Here is a 25,918-nt window from a genome sequence, read left to right as displayed (position 1 = left end):
TTAAATATTTTTCTCTCAGAAATCAACGGTTAACTAACTTGATTTTTATAAAAATAAATTTTGTATTTCATTTCTTAAAAATACTTTAGTGAATGCTTTGAGCGATACATTTACGTTTTGCAAAGAAATTCTTACTAAAAAGAACTAAGAAATGTTCTTGACGATAAATTCAAAGTGGCATCTGATATTTATTTAATCAGAAAAAATGTCTACACATTTATACTTTAATATTGTACTTTTTTCTTTTTTTTTCAATTCTAATATGGAATCTATTCTATGAAGAAGGTAGCGCTGTTCATATTATTTTAATTAGTGAATATCGTGTTACTTTTTACCTAATACTAGCATTTGCTTGTGACTGTGATTGCTCTGTGCGAAATTAAAAAAAAAAAAACTAGTAACAAATATAGTCTATGTTACCTGAAAGAATTATTTAAATCGGTTTAGTAGTTTCTCAGTCTATTCAATGCAGTTAAATCTTTCCTCTTTATAATATAAGTAAAGATTACATTTCTATGTGAAAGCTTAATATATTTTTTTATATCATAAGGTATATAAACGAGCGAGCGGCCACGTGGAATCGCTGAAATAGCGAAGTCACCGTTGCCCATAGACATACGCAATTGCATATGCGTTGCCTACCTTTAATCGACGGATGCATCCTCTCATCTGGAAAGTCCAATTCCACTTCCCATCCTTTCCTTTTAAGAAAAAGGGTGGAAAGGGAAAGAGGACTAAATTAGGCCTCCGAGACACACAGTCATCAGACGAAACGCGGAATTGCTTCCACTTGACGCCTGTCTTCTGTGTGGTCGTGGTATATCACCGGGCGAGTCGGGCCAATTCGTGCGAAGATGTTAAAGCGGGCTCTACCACTGTTAAATAATATATAATTTTCATCGCCTTAAATTTTTACAAAGTAAGAATTAACATTTGTAAAAAGCTTAAGTGAGGCTTAAAGATTAAGCCTGATTTATTCATTTGTCTTTAAATTAGTGATTGAGAAGAACGTTTAAGATAAAAAGGAACATTTTTATTGAAAATGTACTGCTATAAAGTGATTAAAAACATATAATGTTTTAAAATCACTAATCATGAGTTTCCAACACAAAGATCTCTGTATAAAATATATCGACATCCTTGTATTTCATCTTTGACAAAACAAGGATAAGATATTTTAAACAGGTATTTTGGTCTCAGAAACGCACGGTTATCTGTTGTGTATCTTTAAATATTATTTATTATCTTACTTGTTTATCAAAAAAAGATCTGTACTTTATTTTCATGATAACAATTATTATATGCAAATTGCTTGTAATATTTATTAAAAGATTTATTGTTAATTTTATTAATTACAAAGATTTATAATTTATTTAATCGTAACCAAATAAGAAACGTTTTTTCAACAATGATTTTAATATTAAGTTCAAAATTAAAATTAATTTTTAAATATAAATATTACATTTCACGTTTACTCTGGTCGAGATTAGAGTTTTCTGACCGCTTTACAGATCTCGTATCGCTTCAAGCACTTCATGAATATCTCAAGTCGGTGAACAAGCTGAGAAAACAACGTATTCATGAGCCAAGCTATGTTGTACAAAGCTGTCTTTATCTTACCTTGTTTGTTATATTACCTAAACATTTCTTATATATCATGTATATTATATCTATACATGTTACTTCTTACTAATATTATAAATTCGAATGTTTGGATGGATGGATATTTTTTTCAATGTATGTCGAGAACGGCTGTATGGATTATGCTGAAATTCGGCATAAATGTAGAACATAGTTTTAACAGTGGTAGAGCGCGCTTTAACATCTTCGCACGGTTCGCCCGGTGAAATACCACGACCACACAGAAGACAGGCGTCAAGTGGAAGCAATTCCGCGTTTCGTCTGATAAGTGTGCGTCCCGGAGGCCTAATTTAGTCCTCTTTCCCTTCCCACCCTTTTTATTACAAGGAAAGGATGGGAAGTGGAAGTGGACTTTCCGGATGAGAGGATGCACGGGAATGTAATATATTTTCTTTCTGTACATCCTTCTCCTCTGACGATTAAAGGTCGCTCGCTCGTTTGCCACCTTATGATATAAAAAACACACAGGCTACTAATTAAGTTTTTATATAATGCCGTGCGTACCGATTCGCGGGCGACAGCTAGTATATATAGGAATTCAAATAATGATTCATACTAAGATACTTGTAGGAACGCGTAAGCTCTGTGTAACGCATTTCATATTTCAACAAACAAAATGTTCTCTTACAATGAATGTTACACAAAAGACTTCACACGTGCCGCAAGCTTTTAACGATTCACTTAGCTAATAGCCCGCTAAATGTAGAATCTGTGAGCTACTACCGTTGTATAGAGTGATAGAGTGTTTAATTCTAACTTTTATAACAAGAAACCTTTTCTACTTTACGAGTCGTGCGATTCTTACTGGGCGTTAGCTAACAATATCATGCGGCCATAGTCGTGTAGTAAGAAGTAAGATTGTATTTGAAAATATCAAAGTCAATTTTTTTTGATAGATTTGACGGGAGGAACTTTCGTGAGACATTATACTAAACTGATATATAAGCGATATATAAGCTGAGCGACGGGCAGCGTTCGCGAAACAATATCAGCACTCATCCTGACGAAGGGCCCGCGTTGGATTAGAAACAAGTCGGTGCCGCCACCGGACGAATATACGTGAGTGTCTAGCCGTGTTTATATATCAGTTTAATATACCTTGTAGTTAATAAAATAATACAATAAATTTTTAACATCTCACTTTTCAGGTTGACTACAGCCTAGTCACCTACCTCAGGGTAGGCTGCGAGATCCTCGTATAGTGAGCTGATGATGTTAATTAATATTTTAATAAAGCAATCTGGTGTCAAACTATGTTCAATATTAATTAAAACACACCAAAATATTCCAACTATTTCAATATCATTTGCGAATCAAAAGCGTTTAATCAAAGTCATATTAAATTAGATGTGTTACTAAATTAAATTAATTATTAATTAGTGTTTTGTTTATTTATAAATTAATTGATTAATATAGAATAGAATAGAGTAAAGAATATCTCTTCTTGCTTTGCTTTTAGCGCCTTTATTTTGCATGTTCATAATAAAAATAAACGGTGATATCTATATCTTTATATATAATTCTTCTGTGAGTGTGTATGTCACTGAACTTCTCTCAAACAACTGGACCGATTTTGATGAAATTTTTTGTGTGTGTTCAAGGGGATCTGGGAATGGTTTAGATTCACAATTTTGTCCGCTGGACAATGTTTTTTTAATTAATTTTTAATTTATTAGTAGTTGTTGATTTTGGAATGTTTTACATTGGATCCGACAGACGGCGCTACCATCGCAGTGTCAAATTTTAAATAATATTCGAATTTTCAAATTAAAGGCGTGTAGACAGGACAACGTCTGTCGGGTCCGCTAGTATACATATAAAAAAGATAGTGGTGTTAGTTACACTATTTATAACTCAAGAACATCTTTACCGATATGGCTGAAAATCGATGAGGAGGTAGCTTAGAGCCAGGAGACGGACAGGTATATTCATTCTTTTTTTTTGAATCGCCTTAAGGCGCTTCTTAAATTCCGCGCGACAAAGTCGGGAGCGTCAGCTAGTACAGAATAAATCTATAAAACAACCATTTGTCCATTCTCTCGTTTTAAGATGTTTTACAGGATATAAATAAAATAGAAATAAAAAAGTGAATAAAAGAAAAAGTAATTATATTGGTATGAGGATGAAAGAAAATCTTAATTGCTGCCATGGGCAAGTTAATCGACTTTTTTCTTACGATTTCGGTAACTCGGCTTTGTTCTTATCTTAGTAACAAATTGTAACAGAAGTTAATTAAATATTTAAAGACTTCTTTTTGTGACTATGAGTATAGGATTTATAACAATTAGATATTATTTCCTTTTATAATTACAGGAAGATTCGTTCGTTTGTTTTCGATAATAAAAAAATCCAATTATTTTTGATTTACTAAGCCCTTTTGTTAGCTAAAATAAAGAATCTAGGGCTGATTATTTCTTAGTAAACTTGTAGTGAAAGTTTATTTTTAACTTAAAAAATATATATTTAAGTTATTATTATACATTAAGTGTTTGTTAGATCAGAATAATAGTACGAGTACTGGCTGTGACCCGCGACACCGTTCGTGAAAAAAATAATAATCAGTAGTCATTGTGTTTGTCTTTGTGTTTCTACATATGTGCCGAATTTCATCAAAATCTGTTGAGCATTTTCGAAAATATCTTGGAACAAACATCCTTCCATTTTTTTTGGTGATTGAGTAGTCACTGTTTTCCTTAAAGAGGCATTTACAGCTTCACTGGGCTTGAGGTGGCCGAGCGCAGATGGCGCATTTACATCCTTCCATCTAAACATTTATAATATTAGTATGAAGTAAGATAAAGGTTTTTAACAGTATATATTATTCCTATGTATATGTATATAAAAGTTTGAATTTAAATGTAACCGCTCAGAAATATATTTTGCAATTCAAATGAAAATGTCAAATGTTCCGCCGACTATTTGCTACAAGTCGAAAGCAATTTTGTAGTTGAAAATTGCCAGATAAAATATTTCTCTTCGGTACTTTTGTTAGGCAAACCTTTCTTGCAATGATATATTCCATTTTTAATACTAAAGATATTTTTGGAAGACGAAGTCGTGATAGACCTATGTAATAAAATGTTATCTATCGTAAGACTAGCTGTTGCTCGCGACTCCGTACGCGCGAAATTAATAAAATATCATTAGTAGCCTATGTGGTTTCACAATATGTTCTATATGTATGCCAAATTTCATCTAGATCCGTTCAGCCGTTTTCGAGTTACCTTCATCCATCCATCCATCCCACTAAACATTCGTAACATTTATAATATTGGTAAGATAGAATACGCAGTCTAAATGTGATCCTATAACTTTATGTGTTTTTCAATTTACATTTGTTCATTTCATTTTTTACGGAGATGGAAACCATCGTGATGAAACTGCACATATCTGGTGAGAAATTCAAAGATATGTGTAAAGTCAACCCGCGCTAGGCGTGGTTGTTTATAGCGTAGTCACCTCTAACTTAGGGTAGGCTCCGAGCCCCATATTGGGGACGTGCTGCTGATGATATGTCCTAACCTAAGAGTAAAATATACAAAAAAGAAGAATAAAACTGTATTCAATGCGTTGAAACAGCATATTTCTAATTACTAGAGTCGTAAGAGAGTGTATTTTATTTGTGTACGTAGCGGTCATAAATGTTTATGCGTCGGAACGAGATAACCAAGTCTCAATGGACTCAGGGACGCAATAGCACCCTGCTCGTTTCCTTACGGCGGCGATTCCAACTTACCCGAACTATACTATTACACTATAAACTAACGATCACGTTGTGATTTTAAATATTCCATATTATTACAGTTGTATGATGTTAATTTTTTTTTAAGTTTTATAAGCTAGCAATTGACCACGATCCCACCTGGTCAAGTGGAGATTTGGTCGAAAGATGGTACGCGCTAGCTTAGAAAGTGCCTATTCACTCTACTTAAAAAAATAAATTATTCAAACTTTTGTGAGACGTGATACTAAACTGATATATAAAAACGGCTAAACACTCACGTATATTCGTCCGGTGGCGGCACCGACTAGTTTCGAGCCCATCGTGGGCCCTTCATCTAGGTGAGTGGGACTGGTATTATTTCGCGGACGCGGCCCGTCGCTCACTACTTGTATGATATATTTTGCGTAAAACACTATTGTATCATGTGCTTTGCCAGCACCGGATCTACAATTTTTAAAGGCAGGGAAAAACTACTGAAAAAATATTTGCTGTAATTAAATCTTGTAATTCATACTTAAGTTAAAGTTACTTAATATTGATACTTCAAAAGTTATAACATTTGCGTATAACATTAGCATACATAATAAATACATAAGGAATTGAAAGCTTTATTGCTTCACCATGAATTACGGTAGCTTAACATAATTTATTGATATAACATCAATTAATTGCCTCATCACCAGCTCACTGTACGTCCCCACCGAGGGGCTCGGAGCCTACCCTAAGTTCAGGGCGATTATTGATTAGGCCATAGTCAACGCTGGTCAAGTGCGGGTTGGTTGACTTCAAACATATCTTTGAATTTCTTATCAGATACGTGCAGATTGCATCACTATGTTTTCCTTCACCGTAAGATTAATTGCCTAACTGTCTTTAATAATGTACATACGTTTAGGATTGTAGATAAACGAACGAAGAAATAAATTCTCTAAAATATAAGAAAAAATACATTGAATATAAAATGACAAATATCATTCATTTTCTGAAAATTTATCGTATTATTATATAATCGAATTTTTAATAGTCGTAGCACCTACGGATGCTACGTGGTACATGCTACGGCATTTAGTGTTCGTAGCATATACGTAGCAAAATCCGTAGCCATAGTAGCAGTTGTAATATCGTAGCGTAAACATAATAGTTATATACTAATATTGATGTTATTATATTATTCTGTGTTTTGTTTGTGGATATATGACCAGTAACAAATGACATGCGTTGCCACTGACAGCGTACAAACATGAAAACGCGTGAGAAAACCTCATCAATTATTTACAAGAAACTTGTCAAATGTCGTATATGCGTGTTGAAAGTCTATTTTCTTCTATCATATGCACTAAAGGGAACTATACACGGATCGCTTCAAACAGGGGTCATCAGACCTTCGTATTATACGACCCGCAGATTATAGTCGTTGCTAAAATCAGCCGGTATTCGTGTATGGCGGCTTAAAGACTTAAGCTAAAACCTCATTATGTAAGCTAGATGCTATTATAAATACAAGATTTTGTTTTCAATCGATTTGAAGTTAGATCATCTATAGATATGTATGTACAATTATTATACTTTAATAATTTTCAAGTACCTGGGATGCACTATAACGGACACCAATACACGAGAAGAGGAAATTAACATCCGGATTCACAACGCCCTCCGTTGTAGTGCCGCTCTGCACCAAGTGTTAGTGTCGAAGCTACTGAGCAGAAGAACCAAGATACGGATATACAAAACAGTGATAAGACCGATCTTGCTATACGGCTGCGAAACCTGGACACTGACCCTTAAAGAGGAGGAAAAGCTTCTGGTGGCGGAAAGAAAAATCATGCGCAAGATCCTGGGCCCAACACTAAGAGAAGACGGCAGCTGGAGAACCCGCTACAACGCGGAAATTGAGACGCTGGTGGGTGAGCCGAATATCATCGGAGAAGCAAAAGCTCAAAGACTCCGATGGCTGGGCCACCTCATGAGGATGGGGGAAGATCGAAAGTCCAAAGCAGCATACCTCGGGACCCCGATTGGCCGCCGACCCATCGGTCGGCCCAGGTACCGCTGGCGAGACGCCGTAGAGCTGGATCTGCGGGAGCTACAAGCGATGGACTGGCAGGAGAAGGCGCAAGACAGGCGACTTTGGCGATCTCTTGTGTCGGAGGCCAAGACCCACTTTGGGTCGATGCGCCAGCGGAGTAAGTAAGTAAGAGTAAGTAATAATTTTCAAAGTTAATGCGTTTCGACGTAATTCGTAGTTTTAGCATTCAAGTAACATCTGTTGTCCTAAACTATTTGAGTTAAGTTATAAAAGCTTTTAAAGTGAATACTCGTATTATAGCGCGAAAATGAAAGGCAGCACATTCTTGCAACTACTTACTATTGATATATATTTTACATATATTTATAATGTATTTATTTTTTATAACAATATTAAATATAGTATAAATAACCAGGATACTTGAATATTCTTCTAGTGAAAGAATTTTTAATATTAAATAAGTTTTTGAATTTATACTTTTAAATATAATTTATAATAAATAAGAAGATATATAAAACTTTATTGTAAATTTAACAAATCTGGTTCATTATAACTTTGGCTCCTTAACTAGGTTTCCCTCTATTAAAGGAGCCAATGACTTCCTATAAGTTACATTGCGTATGTACAATTTTTATAAATATTTTATCTTTATAATATTAGTGTAGGTTTATTGATTAAAATTTTAAATATGTTAAATATTTCAAAAAAGACTACACAAACAATTTGATGTAAATATGTAAAATGTGCAAATGTGTAAAAGTATATATGTGTATAAGTGAATCTTATCCAAGGCTTCGCTTTTCGTAGCGCAACAAAGGTATTCTCTTGGGAGATGTAAAATTAAATTGTTATGTGTCGTAAGATGGTTACACGTACTGTTTCTCGCAGTTATTGTCAGTAAAAAACGTATTAACTTTTATATTGAAAAAGGAAGTGTTAGTTTTAATTTTTAAAATTAAAGATGTCTTTTGTAATTATTATACGTGTTGGTATTGAAGTAGTGCCAACATTTGTCGTTGGTTATATAAGAACTATTGTTGTCGATGGAAAAACTTTCAGTCTGCTCTATCTAATGCTTTTCACCTCCTGGTACATAACATCTACATTAACTTTAACAGATGAAATTGATTAATAACTATCTATTCTTCCTCTGATTGGGAGGTCAAAGAACAAATCTTACTAATATTATAAATGTGAAAGATTGTTGGATAGTTACAAGGACACAGAGCAGCTGCAAAGGTCTCGCTGATAGATGTAGAACATAGTCTGGAAAACATTAATTCCGCGGCGATGTAACTTAGTACTCTATAATAACGTTAAAAGTGTGTAAAATAATAAATAGAACAAATCTTTTAGTGTTGTTTGGGTGCGAAATAATTACACTAAATTCATTATTCACAAAAAATGCACACTTGAATAAACTTAGACCTGCCAAAAATGTTAAAAAAAAACAATTTAAAAGTTCGACAAAAATAACATTCAACGTTCGTCGCGTTATTAAATCAACAATGGACCTTTGTTTTACAAACTTCTGTGTTAAAATACTTTTGTAAACTCTCAGTGATAGAAATCTCGACGGGGTTTTTATAATTTTAGAGATTTGTATATACGAGCCAAGAGACTTCTCTACGTAGTATTTGTTTTTTAAAGTAAGAAAAAGAAAACAATTGAAAAGATTTGTAAGTATTATATTAATACCAAAACAAGTTGCAATTTATTATACTTATAATACGCGGACGAAGTTTTTTTTTTAATAACAGAAGGGGGCAAACTAGCAGCGGGAACACCGAGGTGTTGAACGACGCCCATGGACATCAGCAATACCAGAGGAACCGCAGATGCGTTGCCGGCCTTTGAGATAGTGATAAGCTCGCTTCTTGAGGGACCCTAAGTTGTAGCGGTTTGAAAATACCGCCGAGGACAGACCATTCCATAACGCTGCTATGCGAGATTGCTGGCAACAGCTAGTTAATACTAAAATTGGTGTTGGAAATGTTTTCATAAAATATTTGATAGGAACATGTTTTTAGGTTTTTATCTACATTTAGAAGTTACCCACGACGTCATCCGCGCGTTATTAAAAATTATCTAGTAATAAATGTAATTTATATCATCCGTGGATTGTGTAGCTTCCTACCTTCCTAACAGTGAAAGAAAAGTTTCAAATCGGTTCTGTAGTTTCTGAGCCTCTTTAATTGAAACAAACAATCAAATATTTCCACTTTAAAATGATAGTATAGACAGAGATGAAGATGACAAAAAATTTACGGACGGACTTCTTAAGACTTTAACGACAACAAACCTAGTTAAAAACTCCTACATACTTTAAAATAAGTCAATAGAATATTAAAAAAAACACAATAAGGAATTAGAATCTTTATTTATAGTATTTAATTTCTTTTTCAGTAAACAAAATATATTTAAATAAAGATATTTCCTTAGAATACACTTAAACGACTTAGAATTGTGAGGAAAATAACGTATTTTCTTATCAAACAAGTCTCGCATTTCGACTTCATTGTGACAAATAAAATTGTCTCCGAATTTGTTTTCAGATACGCTGACGAGTTGTCACTCTTTATCATTCTATGTGAGTATAATATTTACATCTAAATATACATTTTATATAAAATATTTTATCTTATAAAACTTACAACACAATTTCTAAAATTAACTTTTTTTTTATATCATAAGGTGGCAAACGAGCGAGCGGTCGCCTGAAATCGCTGAAATAACGTAGTGACCGTTGTCCACCGACATACGCAATTGCGTAAGCGTTGCCTATTTTTAATCGACCGAGGAGAGGATGCACAACTTAATAAGTATCCTATGTGTCCTTCCAGTCTATGATCTGCATCTATGCCAAATTTTAGCGAAATCCATGCAGCCGTTCTGTAGATACTTTCAAACAAACATCCATCTAAACATTCGCATTTATAATATTAGTAAGAGGGAAGATAATTTACCTTTCAATAAAAATCTGTGCCATTGTTAGAATATTTTTTTGGAAATTTCGATTTATTTCTTAATGTTAATCGATAGAAGTTATATGTCATTTCCTTGTTCAAGCGTTACATAAGAGAGGCTACGAACATTCGCACCTGCGTCATCAATACGGCGTTTTTCTTTCATATCAGTAACACAGAAGATTTACGAGACAAGCCCGCGTTGCCCCACATACATTTTTTATGAAAGTACTTTGAATATTTTACTGAGCTACCGGTGTTTTAACATAAAATATTGCAAATTGTTAGTATCATGTCCTGTCTCCGATTAGATAAGCAGTCCCTTAGTGTAGACTTAATATAAGAAATCTTCACTATGGGGTCATTTAAACTACGTTAAATGACTAACTTGACGTTTGTGCCGTATCAGCACATCTTTCGTTTCTGTTAGGAAATTATAAAACGAATATGATATATTGAATATCCAATTTTAATTATGTTTGTCTAGTTTATTTTACATTGAAATGTAATTAATTATTTACTTATATAAATAATCAATATATATATTTAAACTAAGACATAAGCTAATAATTTATACTATATCAAAAAAACTATATTCTAAAACTAAACAAAATATTGTAGAAAATAAACCCCAAATCGCCGTGCTCGCAGGGTAGGGTACCCAAGAGGCTGGCGGCATTTCCTCTTTCCTCTTTGAATGGCCAGGCTCAACCTTTGCCCGAAAAGCGCGCCAGCTCTTGGATTGGAATTTGAATTTAAACATTAAAATTTATATATTTTTTAAACTATATTTTACAAATCATATTAAAGTAGAAAGCTTCGGTAATTGATAAGATTTATTTCCTTTCAAATAACCAAACTTAAATAATTAATAAGAATTCTAAATTAAAATAAATCAAATTCGTTTACTACAGGCCTTTGCCTACATTTTGTTTATACTCTTAATGTTCTATGTTTGCCTTTAATCTTTCGTTATCTCCTTTTAGCCTCTTAAGGACCATTCAATTAACTAATTTGAATGACAGCCTATCCATTGAACTCATTTATATTTGACTAGCTGTCGCCCGCGACGACATCCGCGCGAATTGAAAAAAAAACTTATTTAGTGTAGCCTATGTGTTTTTCCAGACTATGCTCTACATGTATGCCAAATTTCACCGAAATCCATGCAGCCGTTCCGGAGATACCTTCTAACAAACATCCATCCAAACACTCGCATTTATAATATTAGTAAGATAGGCAAGCTTTTAGTCGCCGAATTATCATTAAAAAGCATTTACTTCCCTAAATTGTTGGATCTATAATGTTTAAATTCAAAGCGGGGAAATCCGCCATCTTGCTAAATTAGAAATGTAATCCTCGACATTTTGTATCTGTGCTAATGATTTCAATATAAATACAAAGTCAGCAATTAAATTAGAGAAGTTATATTATAGGTATTATGTTTATTTCGCTTTAAATTATATTTTGACACGAGGTTCACAACTATTTTATTGATCAACTTTCAACCATTGATTCAAATGAAACTTTAGGAAGTTTTAACAACGTTTTCGATTATTTTGACATATTAAAGTACGTTGTCTAGTAAACAAAAACAAATTGATAGTATTGTGGTATGGATCAGACGGCTTCATTGATTGATGGGTATCGGTGGCTCAAGGGTTAAGCATTTGACTTGTAATCTGCAGGTCCTAGGTCCAAATCTCGCTTTGTACCAATGTGTTTTTTGATTTATATATGTACATTTATCAGACGTTCTTACGGCAAATGAAAAAATCGTGAAGCAACCTTCACATATCTGAGAAGAAATCTAAATATATGTGTTTAGTCAACCCGCACTTGACCAGCGTGGTTGACTATGGTCTAGTCACCCCTAACTTAGCATAGGCCTCCCTCCCTCCTCCTCCTCTCACCTCATTTGGTATTGAGCTGATGATGTAGTTGGATCTTCTTCTTCGTATAATGCCATCTTCTTTCGAAGGTCGGTTCTGAAAATCGAATGGGTACTCTTTCCGAACCAATGACGTAGCGGTTGGTTAGTTATGTTCAAAATTGTACCACATTTAATTGGAACGTAGTAAATACTCGTATGTATTTAAAACAAATGAATCGTGTCAACAACTTTAGTAAAACAAAGTCAAGGGAATATTACTTTCAATGTGTTTACACAAGGGGTCGTGCCGATAGAGGCACAGGTGTGAATTCTCAGATGAAATATTTACGATCATTATTTTCTCGAACAATGTTGGTTTATGTTTTTTTGTTTTTTGATATCAAAGTGATGATGTTTGAAGCATCATTTATATTATGTTCTTTATGCTGAGGTCAATCACGTTTGTTAAAATACTTTAAGTTTTGACGATAAAACTGGATATGCATTAGTAATTAGTAAATTGTTTTATGGAGAGTTAGTTCCGGTCATCTTTTCTATTTAATTTTACCAATATCATAAATGCGAAAGTTAAAATGGATGGGGGCATGGATTGAAGATATCTCCGGAACGACTCAACGGATCTTGACGAAATTTGGCACACATGTAACTTGGAATATATGAGATATAGTTCTATTTAAAAAGCCCCTTAAATTGTAGCCTTTGTGTTCTTCCAGACTATGCTAAATCTATGCCAAATTTCATCAAGATTCGGTGAGCCGTTCTGCAGATACCTTCTAATAAACATCCATCCATTCGTCCAAACTACTTAAAAATACTTACAAAACATATTACCCTCTTATCTGTTGACAAAAACCAGCTATCTTAGTTATTTTAAGAGAAACTCTAAGAAAATTACGTTAATCTAATTCCAACACAAGTCAGTTTATATTTTTTTTTCCACAATTTTCTCAGCACTTGTCAAGTTAACTTACTTAACGTAATCTTATGCAGAACTCGTAGCCGATTCACGGTAAAAATTAAAGCACGTAGTTGTTTTAAAACTTTTCTCGAATACTAATTTTAATAAAAAAAATCCGAAGTAAAATTATTTATAAGATTTTTCTATACATTTAAAAGGCATAGACAAAAATATACAAGCCAAGAATGACTAGATCATAGGAGAACTTTCTATGTATTATAAATATATATTTTTAATTGATAAAATATTTTGAGGTTAATCAAAACAAACAACAATTTCTTTTTATAAAATGTCTAATTATGGCAACTAACATTAGTAATTACAAAATGTCGCAGCGTTTACTACCGCAATAATAACATTAATTATTTAATCACATACTTGCTGTCGCTCGCGACTCCGTCCGCGCGGTATTAAAAATAAACTTAATTAGCAGTCTATCTATTCTTCACTAATATGTTCTACATCTGTGCCAAATTTCAGCAAAATCCATGCAGCCATGTAAACATTCGCACTTTAATATTAGTAAGATATAAAACTGCCTTAGTGATCACTTAATCTGTATATGAAAGCTAGTATCTTTTTACGTTAATATTTAAAAAAAATATTTTACTAATATTATAAATGCGAATGTTTGAAAGGATGGATGGATGTTCGAAAGTATCTTTAGAACGCCTGGACGAATCTCGATGAAATTTGGCATACATATGGAACATAGTCTATAAGAACACATAGACTACTTGTTATTTGTAAAGTGGACTGTAGGTTATATGCTTATGGTAATTTAATGTGAGTTGCCAGTTAATTTTACGGAACCAATAATGTTGCCAGTCCTTATTGAGCTGTACCTGCGTCATCAATCTTGCTTTACCTCTTCATCGGAGTGACACGTAAAGATCTATTATGTCCGTTCAATGCCTGTCTACGTTATTCTCGGATGTTTTCAATGTGATCATGCTGGTATTGTAAAATTAAAATCATGATAAATATAAAAATTATTCAATATTTTTTGTAGTAAACATAGAAATTACTGGTAATATAATTTTAATATGTTTTTAAACGTATTTTTATGAAGTCCATTTACCCTTGATCGATCTGTCTTGACTTGTGCATAGTCATTTTACAATCAAGTACCAATACCTTTGCTAAAAGTAACAGGAGGTCATAATGGAAAGGTCTCTCCTCTTTATTGAGCGAACAGGATGTATTACTTTAATTTTTTCCCATTGGACCGTTTGAAAGGTGGGCTGATCGACCCAACGGGAAACACCCTGTATTAATAAGATTTGACATTGCTTATAAAGATACTGTGTCATATGTTACTTGAATAAGCATGTAATGTAGGACAGTGTAGAGCCGACTTTATTTCAGCTAAAGTACGTTTCAGCGTTCAGGCTGAAGCTATTAGCTAAGTGGATCGTCAAAAGCTACTGAATTGTGAAGGCTTATTGTGTGTGAAATTTGCTACGCTTTAGTAACATAACCAATAAATTGTATTGTAACTTTAAAAGCGTTGGTAAAAAATAAATCTATATAAAATGACTCCCATCGGTATGCTACCTATACCGATGGGAGTCAGATGTCAGATGTCATGGTGGCTGTTAACTTCGTGCGCGTTGCTGCGCATATTTTTAGGTTTAGCGAGGTTATTGAGCAGTGCGTCGATGACCTTGAGCCGTCATGATATTTGAATCGAACTATTATATTAATATGATGGGTTTCGTGGGAGCAAAGTTAGTCGATATACTTATATAGTCCTTTGACAAACAGTTCATACAAAAATATTTTCCAGATTTTTTCTAATATTAATATAATTTTTGAAATTGGTCATATTAGCGACTAACTTCATATAACTTACGGAAATAAATCTAAGTGTATTTCAAAGGAAAATATTATATATCGCAGTTATATTAATTCTAATATTACTTTAGTAAAATACCAAACAAAAACCATTTCCGAAGAATTTATTAATATTTTATCGATAAAGGAAAACAAAAAACTTTGTATGACAATACAATGATTTATTAATTCCGTAATTTAGCTGGAATTTCTTTGGTTCATTCTTTTATATGAGAGAGTAATTTTAGTCTTTTTGGCAATGCGCTATATTCTTTATTTATATGCAACATTTATTATGCTACTTAAGGCGTTGCATTACATTTAATTTCTTAATGCTATAACTGTGATGAGCTGTAAGTCAACAAATAATTGTTATCATCATCAGCTCACTATACGTCCCCACTGAGGGGCTCGGAACCTACTGTAAGTTAGGAATGACTAGGCCATAGTCAACAACGCTGACCTAGCGCTAGTTGACTTCACATCTCTTTGAATTTCTTCGCAGATATGTGCAGGTTACATGATGTTTACTTTCACCGAAAGAACGTTGGATTAATGTACATATGTAAATCGAATACCACATTGGTACATGGCGGGATTCAAACCCAGGACCTGCAATTTATAAGTTAAGTGCTTAACCCTTGAGCCACCGGAGCCCTCAAATGTATGTGTGCCTATGATAAATTTTCTACCTAATTACATTGTGCGTGTGGAATGATATTACACATGGGTAGGGAATAAACGTCCTCCACTGTGCTACACATTCCCTTGCGTGCGACAGTCGCCTTGATGAAGGGCAATCTATTATTTCTTTCATCAACTTGGTAACGAAGCGCCTTAAATTAATTTAACTCAGCCGAAAAAGTCTAACAATTACTTGTTTCTATTTAATTAGTTTGAATTTGTTACACAAAGGAAACTAAATTTTATTTAAAAAATACGAAGAAGACAAAATTGTCTACTGGTTATTTTTAAAATTAAAATTGACTTTTACTTTTTTCTGTTTGAAAATTAAAACTCTGTAAAATTTAGTTAAATTATTTAATTAGTAAATTGTAATTTATACGATAAAAAAAAACTTTTAAAAAGTTGTTAAAGGTTTTTGACGTTCAAAAATAATATTTTTAAAACGAAAAGGTCTACGGGCATTAGGGTAAAATATTTGGCACAGTCCATCTACAGTTACAATTTACATGAGTCCGTAAAACGGACGTCCCTTTTACAGTTAAAATGTTTGTAATCTCACCCTTTTAGTCATAAAATATTCTCTGGTAAATTATGAACGTCAAATTCGGGATTTTGAACTCAATAATATACTTCGTTTGATCAAGTCTAAATTTACGAGTTTATAACAAATAGGTAATTAATAATGGCCGAGAAGAAAATAAATAGGGAAAAGAACATTCGTAAACAGGGTAAAAATGGAGAGCGATGTATGAAAAATTTCTCTAACAGACTTTAAAATTATTTGAATTTTCTTACTTTCCTAGAAGAAGGAAACTTTGCATGGTCCCATGTTGCCCAATCTTTGTGAAGGCACGATAGAGTATTGTCCTAGAGTCGTGCAGAAACCCAGTGAAGAGAATACCGGTGCATTTCTTTAGAGATCTTGGGACTTGGGACTTGGAATCTCCCCTAACCCTATATTTACTCCAAAAGGTGGAGTATCTTACGAAGATTTTCCCCTCGATACCAAAATAAGGGTTTCATCTTTACTATGGCGCGTACACGGTAGCTGTTGTATTGATATTACGAATGTCATATTACAATCGATTTGTGTAGGAAAGGAACACATAAGACCAAGAAATTGTCTTTTGTTTTTTAAAGTCAGTAATTAATAGATTGTGAATTTGTGTGTTGCAAACTTTTGCATGTAAAACATACAATATTTTGGGAAGTTGCCAAAGCCTTTGTGGACAAGACAATAGCTTTTAGGTTTATGTATTACTCTGTCCTTGGCCTTGTTTGCCAACTTGTTGGTTGTCAGATATTGTTAATCATTTTAACAATGCCGCTACGAACGAATTCCTTTCAATATAACATTAAGGTATCAAATATTGGAAGATTTTTATACAAACAATTGCCCATTGGTATACACTGTTTGGTTAAGTCTGGTTTGTTCGTCAAACGTCTCAAATATGAGCAAATGTGTTGAACAAAAACCTATGTCAAATGTCATGTTTGCCAAAAAGTTTTTCGTTTACAATACCAAGGAAAAAAAACTTGTCAGCCATATTAATATTTTAGTTTCTTTTATTTATGTTTAAATAATTTGAGTGTCAATTTACAATAATAAACAGCCATCTATATCAGTCAAAAATAACTAAATTTAAGTATATATATCAAAAGTATTAAAATAAATATTTCGTCTGTGTTCGTATTTAATTTAAGGTGCCCTTATTATGAGAACAAGCAAGGCTGATTGAACAAAGGAAGATTCTTTTGCCCAGAGCGTCTGTTACAGTGCCATCCAAACTTATTAGAGGCTAGAGATTTTTCACGAGAGACTGCGCAACACATATTTTTTGGCACCAGGACGTAAAAAGATTCGTGGCGCATTCTCCCACGCGAGTTTTCTTTCACCCGAAGTGGACTCCCATTTTTAGTGTTCCGCGGAAAACGGTAAGCGGAACCCTTATAGGATCACTTTGTTGTCCGTCCGTTCGTCTGTCAAGACTCTTTTTTATAGTAAAAGATGGCAAACAAACAAGCGGCCAACAGATTTCGCTAAAACAGCGAAGTGACCGTTAACAGATTTAAAAGGTAGCAGATGTGTCAACCATTAAATCAGAGTAGGACGCGTACAAGATTATATTTACCCTTCCCTAGTCCCGTCCTCAAGTGATTTTACTAGCGTAGCTAGTCCCGAGCTGTCATAAAGTTTGAATGTCATTATATTTCTTTTGCTACCAGCTATCTTTGTTTTCGCCTCATTAATTTAAATCAAATATTTTATTTAAATTACTTTTAGCCTCATTGATACTGGATATAAACGTGGATTCTGTTGTCGGAACACATGTACAAAAATATACATATTATTTCTAATTCTTCAAAGAGACTGAGGATATATTTTTTTCATGTCCTTCAGAAGTAGATTTACACGGAAAAAAGAAAACGAAGACCATTTTTAATACATGATTTTATTTTATACAATTAGCATATTGTGAAGAGAAAAGCAAACGTAGAAATATTTCTAAGGGTTCTTACTACTAGTAGTTTAGACATTATTCATTTTTAAAGAACTAGTTGTCGCCCGCGACTCCGTCCGTGTGGTATTAAAAAAACTTAGTAGGTTATTTGTTCTTCCAGACTATGTTCTACATATATATACTAAATCTCAGCGAGATCCATACAGCGGTTCTCGACATACCTTCAAACATACATCCATCCAAACATTTGCAGTTATAAGTACGAGGAAGATTAAAAAGTTCAAAGTAATATTACGTTCATAATATATGCTGTTATGCCTTCATTTGATTTAAAACCGCAAATCCTTTGTATGTCCAATTCATGACCTGTGAAAGTTGATTAAAAAATAAATATTTTATTAAAGCTTTCTTAGTTTGAAAATTATTTGTACATTAGAATGAAAGTTTTATTTTCCAGATTTTTTCATGGAAAAAATATTTTTGACAGTTTTCAATATTTTTTGATACATTAATAATGTAAAAAAAACAATATACTTAATGTATCTAATGTATCTAAGTAGTTGTCGCCTGCGACTCCATCCGCGCATTTAAAAAAAAACATTATTTGAAGCCTGTGTGTTCTTCCAGACTATGTTCTTTATGTATGCCGAATTTTATCGAGATTCGTTCAGCCAATTTAGAGATACTTATAAAACAAACATCTATCCATAATTACTAAAAATGATAAATTACCTTTGTGAATGTATCCAATGAAACTGGAACTAGTAAGGACGTTTTAATAACCAAAGGTACTTGAGTTTTGCCGATAAATAGCTGCACGTTTCGCTTCAGTTGCGGCGACAGATTGACCCATGGGTACGAGTATATGGTCTCAGATATCGCAAAATTCTAAATTAAATTACAATGACTATTAAATTAAATATTTTTTTTTATATCATAAGACGGCAAACGAGCGAGCGGCCACCTGAAATCGCTGAAATAGCGAAGTGACCGTTGCCCATAGACATACGCAATTGCATCTGCGTTGCCTACCTTTAATCGACGGAGGAGAGGATGCACAGAAAAAAAAATCCCTTTCCATGCATCCTCTCATCCGGAAAGTCCACTTCCACTTCTCATCCTTTCCCTATAAGAAAAATGGTGGGAAGGGAAAGAGGACTAAATAAGACCTCCGGGACGTACACTCATCAGACGAAACGCGGAATCGCTTCCACTTCACGCCTATCTTCTGTATGGTCGTGGTATTTCACCGAGCGAGCCGGGCCAATTCGTGCGAAGATGTTAAAGCGGGCTCTACCACTGTTAAATAATATCAATCCTTACATTGTATACTACAAATATAACCACCCGGAAGTGCTTCTCGAGTTTTTAAATCTTTTACATGACACGACCCCCTAAAATTATATTGCGACCCCCTCACATATGCGAATAAAACTTAATTATTCAGATTATTCCAGATCGCTTTAGTTATAATTGAATGTCGGAAAAACACAAATCTATCAAAATCTTTCGAGACTTCGGGACCCCATAAAACGACAGGACCCCCCATAGTTCACGACCCCCAGATTGAAAACCACTGAACTATTCTTCCAGTAACTAATTACGTCAAATTATTGGAGACTTCAGGGCCCCATAATAGGACAGGAACCCCCATAGGTCGCGACCCCCAGGTTGGGTTTTACTAACAAATTAAGAGGTTTGCATAGAAATAACTAGGGGTGTAATATAGGGGTAAATGTTCTTACCTTAGTTGTAATCGTGTCACCGTAATAAGAATCAACGAACAGTATCATAGCAAATATAAACATGAATACGAAGACCCAAATTAACTCGCTTATGTTGCTTGAGGGGCACTGGATCTGTGAATTAAAAGTAAAAATTAAATAATAGAACAAAAAAAGAACACAAAATTCGTGGGTCTCTTGAATTAGTTAATGTTTCGGGACAGCGCCTTCTATTAGTTACCTAAAGTTATTAAGAGTTAGTTACTATATTGAACAGAATTACTTAATTAAAATTTAATTATGTTATAATGATATATAATTTTATTATAATAAAATATATTCTATTTAAAAATAAAAAAACCTTACTTTTCTATGACGAAATGTAAGTAGAAATTACATATTATATTTTAACAAGCGTCAATAGCCTAATAGTTAAGGGTACGGAATTCCGATCACGAGGTCGGGGGTTCGAATCCCGCCATTCGACTATTGTAAACCATATCCTAGCACAAGCCTAGAGCTTAGTTGGACTGGTACAAGAAAAATTAGTAAATTTACAAAAAAAAGTTTGCTAATATTTCAATAAAAAAAATATATGTGTCGAATTTAATAATTATATTGAAATTAAGGGAACGTTTAGGTAAAATTAGCTAAATATATTTAAGGAAAAAATATACAATTTATATTGCTGAATACTTATATTGCCATCCTCCTCTTTTCTTTTAAAGAAATCTGAGATAACAATATGCTATTGTACAAATATTTCAACAGTGTAAACCCACGGTTAATCGTACTTACCGAGAAGAACTGTACCGACGTTGAACATATAATACAAGCATTGAATATTAACGTCAATGAAAACTGACCACCAAATGTCGCTTGAATTAATTCCACAAAACTAAAAAAATAATAATTGCTGTTATATTTTTAAGGCACGTTTAAAAAAGACAGAAATCGAATTTGTATTTTAAATTTAAAATTGAATTAAAACAAAATATTAAATTTTACACCAAAGTGGTATGGATTCCAGTAAGTGGTTAAAGATTACTGCAAATTAAACCTTATGTGGTACACCGAAAGTCTTTTTTAAAAAAATGATGCTATATAAAGTTACTATATATACCTTAAAATGCAGTTATGATGTTGTACGCAATTTTTAAACAATTCTTTAAACGCATAATTTTCATCACAATTATTTTTCTCCATGTAATTTTTCAAAGACGAATTCATATTTTTAATATTATGTCGTAAGTTATCTAATTGGTTACCTGTAAAAAATCGTAGAAATTTATTATTATCATGTATTAATATAATGATTCCTTAAGATTATATAAAAGAAACAATAATAGTTCTTACTTGCGAATATAATACAGGACCAAGATAATGTTTTTGAAGCCACGAAAGCAAGCACAATAATTGGCTTGTACAGAATCTAAAATTGAATGATTAAAAAAACAATTGAGTTAAAAAACGACCACCTGATCCTGACTGTACATTGTTAAGGAGTAAGAGTCGCAGTCATAAAACTTATCGGTTTTCAAATTGATTTCTAATTTTGATACTGTCAATTAGCGAAATAAAGTAGAAAAGGAGTCAATTAAATTAAGTTACGTTTTTTTATTATTTCTTAAGAAATAATTTGTTTTATTTTATTTTTTGAAAAATTAAAAAATAAATACCTGATATATAAAAACATATTTAAAGTACGCCTCGTCATTAACGTCGATGTAAATAAAATCCATCTTAACTGGTAACACTCGGAATCTGCGCAGGGCTGGCACTACTAACACATGTACTGAAAATAATCTACACTTAATGCTCTTTTCCACTAAACAACTACATGCACGCATTTAGTATATTTTTTTTATATCAAAAGGAGGCAAATGTGCAAGCTGCCACCTGAAATTGCTGAAATAGGAAAGCGACCGTTGTCCATAGACATAAGCAATTGCATATGCGTTGCCTACCATTAATCAACGGAGGACTGAAAGCTAATATTTTTCCTTCCTATGGATCCTCTCATCCGGAAAGTCCACTGCCACTTCCCATCCTTTCCTTTTAAGAAAAAGGATGGGAAGGGAAAAATAAATAACCCTTAATTATTTTAAAAATGTGTTGTTAAATTAATTAAGGGTTAATATTTTTAATTTTTATTCTGTAGCTTACCAGTGATGTCTAAACTGCAACTTGCCAATAAATATATATACAGCCTTTTGGATCGTTTTATAGAGGTTCTCAAACTTCTCGTATGATTCTTTGAATAATTATAAAAATCTTCTTGATTAATTTTATCCATTATTTTGTAAAGATTCCCTCGATTCCAATATAAATGAAATAGTTTTATAATAATCAATAATTCTGTTAAAATTAAATTTATTCTGTAACAAAATAAAAAAAAAAATTATTAAATCTTATGGAGCAATATTATTAATTTTTAATCGACATTGGAATTCAACCAACATAAAAATAAGGTATGTTTTATTTTGCTTTAATTAAAATATACGTTTTTAAGCAAAGTGTAATTTTGTATCTTACTAATATTATAAATGCGTAAATTTAGATGGATGGATGTTTGTTTAAAGGTATCTCCGGAACAGCTGAATCTCGATGAAATTTGGTATATATAACACAGTCTGAAAGAACACATAGGCTAATTAAGTTTTTTTTAATACCGCGCATACGGAGTCGCGGGCAAAAACTATAGTATATATAAAATCAGTATACTAACATCCCAGCTACCTCTTGAAGTTCAGTTTTCCCGGAAAATATTAATCGTAATAAATATATAAGTTGACCTCCCGCTGGTATAATAAAAGCAATCGTTAGAATAAATATTTTAATAGAAAATATTAAGAAGTATTTCCTTTTATTCACTGGCTGTATACGAAACCATATACCAAGATATTTTAATGTTATAATTTGCCATGATATATATTGAAATAAATCTATATCATTATTCATTTTTCCCTTTTATATTTTTTTAATGATTTTATTTTTATTTATATAATATATGAATATATTTGTTAAATTGGAATTTCTTTTTCTATTATATATTTTTATAATCTCTTAAAATCAGTATTCCATATGGAAATTTGATGAATACTGGCAACTTTATAACTTGACTCTTGTCAAATTATTATTTTTTTTTAAATACTAATACGTCAATTTTTATTAAACACAAAATACGTACAAACACCACACTGGCACACTACAAAGTATAGATTATTCCAATTTTTTTTTAATAATGTCTGTAGATAATTTGATCAATTAGATATACTAATTGCTATCATTTGCTAAATTAAATGTTTTAATTGATTCTTAAATATTCAAGTAGAAAAATGATTTTTTTTAAATAGTACTATGTGGTTAACAAGCAAGAGTCACCAGGATTAACCAAAATAATGAAGTGACCGATGTCCATATACCTCTGCATTTATAGATTGGTTGCCTACGTTTAATCGAGATTAGAGGCGACGCAAAGAGCATGTAATAGTGGTAGAGCCCGCTTTAACACCTTCGCACGAATTGTCCCGGCTCGCCCGGTGAAATACTGCGACCACACAGAAGACAGGCGTGAAGTGGAAGCAATTCCGCGTTTCGTCTGATGAGTGTGCGTCCCGGAGACCTATATGTAGAAGAATTAAAAGGCCTTCGGTACATTCATCACAAGTAATACGGAATCATTCTGCCATACGCCTGTCTTCTGTATTGTCGTGGTATTTTATAGAGACAGCAAAATATGTTCTAGCTCTACCATTGTTAAGTCTAATGTCGTAAAACATTAATAAATTGTTTATTAATCATACTTAATAAATTTAAGCAATGGTTGCTGTAGTCAATCATTAATTGGTCATTAAGTGTAACTCTTAGTGTTGGTGTAGTACGAGGTATCTACGGGAGACATACTCGTACATAGAGACCATACGACTCTTAATTATGACATATATTACCGTTAAATTGATTCGAATATCTTACTAATATTAATAATGCGAATGTTTGGATGGATGGATGTTTTAAGGTATTAATTTAGCATAGATGTGGAACATAGCCTGGAAGTGCTCATAAGCTACTTATTCATCATCAGATCACTATACGTCCCCTCCGAGGGGCTCGAAGCCTACCCTAATTCACAGGTGACTAGGCCATAGTCAACCACGTTGGCCCAGTGCGGGTTGATTGACTTCACACATATCATTGAATTTCTTCTCAGATATGTGCAGTATCACGATGTTTTCCTTCACCGTAAGAACCTCGGATTAATATACATATGTAAATCGGAAATTGAAAAACACATTGGTACATTGGCGGGATACGAACCCAGTGGTATTAAAAGTAAACTTAATAAATTACGCGGGCAGAGTCGCGCGCAACTGCTAGTTATGAATAAAAAGAAATCGAATCTCTCATTAAAATTTCAAGGTTCAAGTATTAGGCAATCACAAAAGATTGATCTAAAAGGGAAGGTTTTGTAATTAAACTGCCCAGCGTGGACCGCAGTCATCTTCAAGTTAATTGAAAATTTTTAATTAACCGTAGAACACGGAAAATTGGAACAATTAGAAAGTAATAAATACTTTGGAAATGTTTCAAGCTGACAATAATTATTAGGAATTAGATATGAAACATGTTACTTACACTTAAAATTTCATACACAATGTATGAACAGGACCATCACAGAAACTAAAAAAAAATAGAAATTTAACTTTGTAACTTTGCGCCATTTGAAGAAATATTACTAATATTATAAATGCGAATGTTTGGATGTATGGATGTTCCTTCCACTTCCTATCCTTTCCTTATAAGGAATAGGTGGCAAGGGAAAGAGGACTAAATTAGGTCCCCGGGACGCACACTCATCAGACGAAACGCCGAATTGCTTCCATTTCACGCCTGAAACCTGACTTTTATAATATGTGAATACATTTTCTTAAAAAATAAAAAAAAACAATTTATCTCTTGGTCTCTTAAAGATCTTTACTTTTATTGTTTTCTAAAGCGTTCTTAATAATATTAATTAAAGGCTTTTGAGGGCTGTTTCAATTTAAAGACGTCCCGTTTGAATTATAACAGAGTATTTATTGACTTTAAATATTCAGTAGTAAAACAACTTTGATGAAATTACACTTTTATCAGTTGAAATATCTCTCAGTTGATGATATTTTAAAGGACAAATTAAATGAAGATTTAATTTCTTGATACTTTATTATGAGATAATTGCATTATCTATATATAAAAGAAAGTGGTGTTAGTTACACTATTTATAACTCAAGAATGGTTTTACCGATATGCCTGAAAATTGGTGAGGAGGTAGCTTAGAGCCAGGAGACGGACATGGGATATTATTTATTCATTTTTTTTCGAATTTATGCCTTGAAAAGCTGCTTTTTATTTAACTTACTAATATTATAAATGCGAATGTTTAGATGGATGTGATGTGGATGGATGGATGGGTGTTTGAAGATATTATATTATATATAATTAAGTTTTTTTTTTATATATCCATGCGGACGGAGCCGCGGGCGACAGCTAGTATTTTATAGATTAAGGATTAAAAGTTAAGTAAATTATTCGTAACATTCCACATTTGACACCCTTGTATCAAAAAATTTTGCTGTCTGTTTTTTTTTAAATAAAATATAAAGTAAATTAATGTGTTTTCTTACAAGTTTTTCGACAATGTAAACCCACAATGATCTTGACATTATGAAAATATTTAAATCATCTAGATAATTTAAATAATATGTTTTTTTGATGGTCCTAAAAATATTATGTCAAAAACATTGTTGTTTAGTAGAAAATAGCATTTTTATTAAAGTACCCTTAAGGCTGAATACGCGAAGACATTAGCGACGAGTAAGTAGGTCGGCGAACAGTAGAGAAAAAAATATTTATTTTTCTATGTAAGAGAATTCATTGTCTTGTAAGTGTTTACGCATGTATTCATAACCTACATTTAATGTTTCGGTTTGGCAGGGGATGGTTAGTATAAGAAATGTCCTT

General features: G+C 32.8%; 1 protein-coding gene across 1 annotated transcript in view; it reads left to right on the top strand.

Annotated features, from left to right (window-relative positions):
- Positions 1-6,914: 6,914 nt before the first annotated feature.
- Positions 6,915-25,918, top strand: part of LOC106122315 (uncharacterized) — a 65,224-nt gene continuing 46,220 nt past the window's right edge. Inside the window, exon 1 of the mRNA XM_013318253.1 lies at positions 6,915-7,498. Coding sequence (XP_013173707.1) covers positions 6,915-7,498 — 584 coding nt within the window. The remainder of the gene's footprint in view (positions 7,499-25,918) is intronic.

Source organism: Papilio xuthus, unplaced genomic scaffold, assembly GCF_000836235.2.
Source record: "Papilio xuthus unplaced genomic scaffold, Pxut_1.1 DF826923.1, whole genome shotgun sequence".
Lineage (NCBI taxonomy): Eukaryota > Metazoa > Arthropoda > Insecta > Lepidoptera > Papilionidae > Papilio > Papilio xuthus.
Note: the sequence above shows the minus strand (reverse complement) of the source record. Positions and strands in the feature narration are given on the sequence as shown.